The sequence below is a fragment of the Branchiostoma belcheri genome, unplaced genomic scaffold (assembly GCF_001625305.1).
Source record: "Branchiostoma belcheri isolate BF01 breed outbred unplaced genomic scaffold, Haploidv18h27 scaffold3, whole genome shotgun sequence".
Lineage (NCBI taxonomy): Eukaryota > Metazoa > Chordata > Leptocardii > Amphioxiformes > Branchiostomatidae > Branchiostoma > Branchiostoma belcheri.
The window spans coordinates 3,899,331-3,907,239 of NW_017803909.1; the positions used below are offsets into that span (position 1 = coordinate 3,899,331).

The 7,909-nt window shown below is 40.2% G+C and overlaps 1 protein-coding gene across 1 annotated transcript in view; it reads right to left on the bottom strand.

Annotated features, from left to right (window-relative positions):
- The window catches only part of LOC109473361 (proline-rich receptor-like protein kinase PERK2), a 10,486-nt gene extending 2,944 nt beyond the window's left edge, over window positions 1-7,542 (bottom strand). Inside the window, exon 1 of the mRNA XM_019773225.1 lies at window positions 7,516-7,542. Within this exon, the coding sequence (XP_019628784.1) occupies window positions 7,516-7,542 (27 nt within the window). The remainder of the gene's footprint in view (window positions 1-7,515) is intronic.
- Window positions 7,543-7,909: the final 367 nt, after the last annotated feature.

Below are 7,909 nucleotides of genomic sequence, written 5' to 3' on the forward strand. Positions count from 1 at the left end.
TCTTATTTGAGACAAGTGTGTAACTTCTGATGTCTGTATAGTTTATAATAGGTGTCTGCTGACTGATGCTGATGCAGTAGTGAGAACTTTTGTCTGAACCTGACAAGACAGATTGGACCAATGATTTGAAGACTGAAGTTGAAGAGGAATATCAGGTGAGAACAATCTGAATTTGCATTTTACCTACAGTTAATTTGAGACAAGTGTGCTCTTGTGTAACTTCTAATGTGATGGCTGATGCAGTAGTGAGAACTTCTGTCTGAACCTGACAAGACAGATTGGACCACATCAGATGATTTGAAGACTCAAGAGGAATATCAGGTGAGAAAAATTCCAATTCTTCATTTTACCCACCATTTACTTGGTATTGTTTGAAACAAGTGTGTAACGTTTAATGTATGTATAGTTACATGTAGGTGGCTGCCAACTTGTATAGGAGTGAAGACTACTGTCTGAACCTGACAAGAGAAGATTGGACCAGATGATCGAAGAGGAATATCAGGTGAGAAAATCCCAACTAGAGTTCGGAGGGCACATGCCTTCGACAGTGTGATATTGTTTTGGTGGGTGTTGTGTGTGTGCATAGTGTATTTTTTAAAGATGATTATCGTAGTTATAGTGGCCAGAGAGTCCTTTTGTGAACGAAGCAACATACTATTACTGTACCATGTCTTTCTACGAAAATACGGATCGTAGAATTCTGCAAAAAAGGAGAGAGAATTGGCCTGGGGAGTCTGGCCGCAAAAGGTTGTTTTCTTCCCTCCGATGCGCAGCGATCCAAACTTGAAAACGGCAAAAACTCCTTCAACTAAATTATTCTTCTATACAGCCAGCGTTGTTGAAGCGTGCAATGTCCAATATACGTTGAAAACAATTGCACTACAAAATGTTCACGCAAAATGGCCAATTGTTGTGATGGTATGTGGTATGTAAGATAAATGGGTTCCTCCCGTGAGTCGCAAATTGTATCTCTCTAGCGGGCTAACTCCCTTTTGCGGCATACTATTCCCTTTATTTTGGCCATTTTCTACTATTTTTCCAGCAATCCATGGTGCCTGGACCTGGTCATTGTGTACAGTATACCAACTCTGTTCCCAAATTAAGGTAAGGTTAGGGTTAGGGTTAGGGCAACCAGAAGGTTAAGTTTGGTGTCGTTTGAGAGGTTATGGTCTCAGTATTAAAGGTCCGCATTTATCATCTTTCCATTTATCATCTTTGGTTTGAGATCTTTAAGTGTTTGAACTTTTAAGGGCCGCCTTAAGGTAGGGTTAGGGTTAGGGCAACCGAAGGTACCAGAAGGTTAAGTTTGGTGTCGTTTGAAAGGTAATGGCCCAAGTATTACAGGTCCGCAAACTGTTTCCATTTATCATCTTTGGTTTGGGATTTATAAGCGTTTGAAGTTTTAAGGGCCACCTTAAGGTAGGGTTAGGGTTAGGGCAACCGAAGGTACCAGAAGGTCAAGTTTGGTGGCGTTTGAAAGGTAATGGCTTAAGTATTAAAGGTCCGCAAACTGTTTCCATTCATCATCTTTTGTTTGGGATTGAAAAGCGTTTGAAGTTTTAAGGGCCGCCTTAAGGTAGCGTTAGGGTTAGGGCAACCGAAGGTACCAGAAGGTCAAGTTTGGTGTTGTTTTAAAGGAAATGGTCTCAGTATGAAAGGTCCGCAAACCGTTTCAATTTATTATCTTTGGTTTGGGATTTATAAGCCTTTGAAGTTTTAAGGGCCGCCTTAAGGTAGGGTTAGGGTTAGGGCAAACAAAGGTACCAGAAGGTCAAGTTTGGTGCACACTTTCTGCACTGTGCTTTGGACCTTTACAGGCAGCATTTAGCTCCATTCTTACTGTCATAAACTTACATGTTGTGTGACATAATATCTTGCATTAGTAAGGCCAATACAGTGACTTTTGTTTCTTTGCCTTCAAGATGTGGAACTGGAGACTGGACTGCAGCAGGACCAGAAGGAAGAACCAGACTTTTGTAGGCAGGGCTGCGTGAAAGAAGATGGGGAGGAGTAAGTATGGTTTCTTTGTTAACACGAGACAACACTCCACATGCACACACTTGCACTCACATTTCTCTTATTTCGTGAGGACCCATTTAACGTTTATTGCAGCCGGCAACTTCAATTTCATGTCAAGCAACACTGAAAAATTCTTCATATTGCATGGTTGCCAAATTGTTGCTTCAGACCTTTACACTTAAATTCTTCCGCCGAAAAACTTAGCATCTAAGCCAACTGCATGAATTCCACGTTGTTATCCTCTTTATATTGTATGAATCCCAAATTGCCCCCAAAATTTTCGCTTTGGACCTTTACACTTAAATTCTCCCACTGAAATTCTTCGTATTACAGCCGGCTGCATTGTTGTCGTCGCCCTCAAAATTGTCGCTTTAGACCTTTCTTTACACTTAAATTCTCCCGCCAAAAATTTGTCTTTGTATTAATTCCACGCTACTTCCTTGTTCAGTCCATCTTCCCGCCAAAAAAATAATAATTGGCACCCTCACCTGGTTACTTAATTGGATTAAGTTTTCCCGCCAAAAAACTTAGTATATAGACCACTCTAACCTTGAACTTGTGCCCCCCTCCCCACTCTTCCTGCCCTTCTTCCACAACTCAGAGTATGTTAGTTACAGTGTTCTCTGGACTTCCTCGAACATGTTGTCACCACACTCTGTGGATCCACCACTTAGACTTTAGAATAATCTCTCGCTCTTCTGGTCGGTCAATTGCACTGGTATACTGATGTGTCGAAGCATCAATGTCTCCGAAAAGACATCCCCCGGGGAGTACACTTAGTGCATTGACTGACCAGAAGAGCGAGAGATTATTCTAAAGTCTAAGTGGTGGATCAACAGAGTGTGGTGACAACATGTTCGAGGAAGTCCAGAGAACACTGTAACTAACATACTCTGAGTTGTGGAAGAAGTGTGGGAGGTGGGCAGGAAGAGTGGGGAGGGGGGCACAAGTTCAAGGTTAGAGTGGTCTATATACTAAGTTTTTTGGCGGGAAAACTTAATCCAATTAATTAACCAGGTGAGGGTACCAATTATTTTTTTTTGGCGGGAAAATGGACTGAACAAGGGAATTAGTGTGAAATTGATACAGAGATAGACAATTTTTTTTGCTAGGAGAATTTCAGTGTAAAGAAAGGTCCAAAGCGACAATTTTGGGGGCAATTTGGCATTCATACGATACGAAGAGGATGACTAAGGAATTAATGCGGCCAGCTAAGATACGAAGTTTTTCGGCAGGACAATTTAAGTGTAAAGGTCTAGAGCGTGAATTTAAGTGTTAATTAAGGTCCAAATGACAATTTTGGGGGCAATTTGGAATTCATGCAGCCGGCTTGGATGCGAAGTCTTTCGGCGGGAGTGTAAAGGTCTGAAGCAACAATTAAGGGACAATTTGGCATTCAACCATACAATATAAAGAATTTTTTCAGTGTTGCTTAACATGAAATTGAAGTCGCCGGCTACAATAAACGTTAAATGAAAAAAGAGAAATGTGAGTGCAAGTGTGTGCATGTGGAGTGTTGTCTCGTGTTAATAAAGAAACCATACTCACTCCACCCCATCTTCTTTCACGCAGCCCTGCCTACAAAAGTCTGGTTCTTCCTCCTGCTGCAGTCCAGTCTCCGGTTCCACATCTTGAAGGCAAAGAAACAAAAGTCACTGTATTGACAGCAGCAATTGGCCTTACTAATGCAAGATATTGTGTCACACAACATGCAAGTTTATGACAGTAAGAATGGAGCTAAATGCTGCCTGTTAAAGTCCAAAGCACAGTGTAGAAAGTGTGACATGCTGTATCTCAAATGACCAAAAGTGGGACCAAGGAGGTTATACTGGAGACATTGTACAATGTAACCTCTTTTGTCAGACTAATCGTTTGAAGATGTGAAAAGGAGTCTAGATACAAATTGTATTGTACTTGTAGCATGTTACACCTCAGAGTTCTTAATAATAATAACATATGTGAGGCAAGAAATAAGTCATGTAAGTTGTCAAGCAAGGTGCTTGAATCAATGCACAAAAAGATTGAGCTTTTCAAAGTGTTACTGGTAGCAAGCTATGCCACAGCTCTTAATAATACATCCAATTAATAGGAAAGGAAAAATCTATATCAAGTTGGAAAGCATTTATTTAATATCTCACCTGTACAAACTCTTCACTCTGTCTTCAACTTCAAAGTCAGCTGTCTCATCTAGCCTGGTTTGTACAGGAACATCAGGACTGCTGACCCTAATTATAACTACATAATTATAAAAGAACAATTGATGCCAGGTACATGGCTATTGTATATGAATGGGTAACTAGCTACCAGGTAAAGATGAACTCTTGTATGCGACCTTTTACTTTGCCTCTTCCTAGAAATGTTGACAAGTGCTCATTCAGACAAGAAGTCTAATATACTAGTCATTTTTTCAAGTCAAAGGCAATACAAAATTAATGTGAAAGATGTTTTGCTACATGTGTGTTATTTTTATAAAGTGTATAAGGGAAGAGTGCTAGAGTCAAACAGATCCTTCAAAAGCAATCATTATCTCACCTGTGGATGTTGTTGTTGTCATCTTGTCTTGTGTCTCTAAATCACCCGATCTGGGCCAATCTTCTCTTGTCAGGTCCAGACAGTAGTCTTCACTACTGCATCAGTCAGGAGCCACCTAACTATACAAATTTTTAGAAGTTACACACTTGTCTCAAATAACAAAGTAAATAGTAGGTTGAATGCAAAATTAAGATTTTTCTCACCTGAGAGTCATCGTCGGTCTTCAGTCTGGTCTGGTCCAATCTTCTCTTGTCAGGTTTACGAAGAATTCACCACTACTGCATCAGTCAGCAGCCACCTAACTATACGGACATTAGAAGTTACACACTTGTCTCAAATAACATCAAATAGCTGTAGATAAAAGGCAGAATTGGAAGTTTTCTCACCTAACAGATATTCCTCTTGGGTCTTTCTAATCATCTGGTCTGGTCCAATCTGTCTTGTCAGGTACAGGCAGTTACATGTAAGTCCCCACTACTTCATCTGTCAGCAGCCACCTACAGTACATGTACATATAACAGCACTACAAAACTAACTACAATGTGTACAGATATTAAAAGTTACACACTTGTCTCAAATAATACCAAGTAAATGGTAGTTAAAATGCAGAATTGGAATTTTTCTCACCTGATATTCCTCTTGGGTCATCACAGTAGTCTTCACTCCTTTATAAGTCGGCAGCCACCTAACTATGCAGACATTAAACATTACACACTTGTCTCAAATGATATCAAGTAAATGGTGGGTAAAATGAAGAATTGGAATTTTTCTCACCTGATATTTCTCCTGAGTCTTCAAATCATCTGATGTGGTCCAATCTGTCTTGTCAGGTTCAAACAGTAGTCTTCACTACTGTATCAGTCAGCAGGCACCTAACTATGCAGACATTAGAAGTTATACACTTGCTTCAAGTACATGTAATGCCAAATAGTTGTAGGTAGAATGCAGAATTCAGATTTTTCTCACCTGATATTCCCCTTCAAATCATTTGGTCCATTCTTCTCTTGTCAGGTTCAGACAGTAATCTTCACTCCTGTATTAGTCGGCAGCCACCTAACTATGCAGACATTACAAATTACACACACCTAGTACTTGTCTAAAATAGTACCAAGTGAATGGTGGGTAAAATGCAGAATTGGGATTTTTCTCACCTGATATTCCTCTTGGGTCATCAAATCATCTGGTCTGGTCCAATCTGTCTTGTCAGGTTCAGACAGTATAAGTCCTCACTACTACATCAGTCATCACCTAACTATATACAGACATTAGAAGATACACACTTGTCTCAACTTAAATTAACTGTAGGTAAAATGCAGATTTCAGATTTTCCTCACCTGATATTCCTCTTCGGTCTTCAAATCATTCATCCAATCTGTCTTGTCAGGTTCAGACAGAAGTTCTCACTACTTCATCAGCCATCATCTAACCATACATACATTATAAGTTGAACACTTCTCTCAAATTAAAAACTAGCAATGCACACACACACCTTAAATTTATATATGTGATAATGAAGAACGAAAGTATGGTCACCTCGACAGTTTTCAACCGTTTTGTATCGGCGCCCTGAAGCTTTGAGGCCACCATCTTGTTTACGCAAATTTTTGGCGGGAAGAATATGTAACGTTACACGGCCACATTCCAACAGGTGTTTTGAACCACGTGGAGACAAAGAAAAAGGTTTGGTGGATACACAATTTCTTTCAACAAATATAACCTCAAAACGCTTAACAACTGACTAAAAAGACATGCACATACCTTTTATATATAATCTGCAAGCGCACCACACATTGAAAATGTTGTTGAAAACGCGGCAACTTGATAGACTTTGCTAAGCCTGTCTAAAAATTAGGAACGGCCGCTCCCTAATACAGAAATAGGTCGACGTCATTTCTTACGGAATATAACTTGACATGTTCGCACTAGTTGCTCAGGAATAATGTCAGCCAAACAATGTACTGGTTTACCTGCAACAATGATCGAAGTCGTCTATACCAGGCTACTCTTCCTAACTGTCTCGCCATTTTTGTCTTCTCCAAATAAAATTCGCCAGGTGAAGAAATCCGCAATTTCTCTTCAAAACGTCACCAGAACGGTACAAATCCTCGGCGAACACTCCCAGACATTCTGCTGCACACCAACTAAGACATTCTACCGACGAAAACGTCTAAAAGTACCCAGAAAGTTGTGAAAAAATCAGCCCAGAGTATTCCCGTCGTACGAAAGCGCCATTTAGAATGGACCATACCAATCTTGTTTTTACACAGGTGTGCAGAAGATCGCAGAACGACCGTGCATAATTAATGTGAAGTTGATAATCTAATTATGACGACCAATGACGGCCCGTTTCGGTGAAGAAGGACGAGTAGATTATCTAATTACGAAGGATACTAACGTTGATGTCAAGCTGGGTAAAAAATGGATGAAAATGCAACTAGAGGGCACCTTTAAATTGTATTTCTATCTTCACAAATAAACGTTTTCAAGAATAAACTGTTATGTGGCCACAGTATGAAACATATCACTATTGCCCAATTTTCCTATTAACTGTAAATTTATTTACTTTCGCGGGGACTTTATTCCGTGGTAGTATGTAGCGATTTGACTGAAGGTCTATCTAAGAGAAAGGTCCAAATTCGCTGGAAAAACACAGAAAGATGTGTTCCTGCGTCCCTGGAAAGCCGGACCCAGGTAACGTCATTAGTAAAATTGCATTGTATTCCGTAAAATTGCACTGTATACCGTAAAATTGCACTGTATACTCTGGCACCCCTGAGACTGGTCTGCATTGAATCTTGGTACCGTCCACATGGGCACATCGGCACTCCACCTCGGTCTACTGTGGTATTGTCCAAAACTTTCCTAAACGTCTACAGCACATTAAAAAGTTTTGAATAGGGTCCTGCCCATTCATCTGAGGGGCGGTCACGAGAGGCTGAAACATAATTGAAGCTTTCTCCTGACTTGGAAAGGGACATTTCTGGTCGACATGGTCCAACTTTTCTAGCAACTTTTCTAGCTATCACTCACTCTACAATTCGCAACCATTAGTTTTTAATGAATCTGTTTAATTAGGCTAGAGACAATCACGTCAAATTTTGTCCTAACTCGTTCCATCACCTCGATCCCTACGCCGCCATCTTGCTTTGTGACGTTTAAACTGTGATGACGTAGATGGTCACCAGAGGCGGGTCATCAGAGGTGACGCACGGATGGAGACCTCCCCAGATGGGAATTTGTAATAATGCGACAATATTTAAGATACTTCGCCAACAAAATATTAGACTATATAAATGACAGGTTTACTTCTCATCTTACCAATGGAACTGGCTGGCATATATGAAGTATATTTGAACAT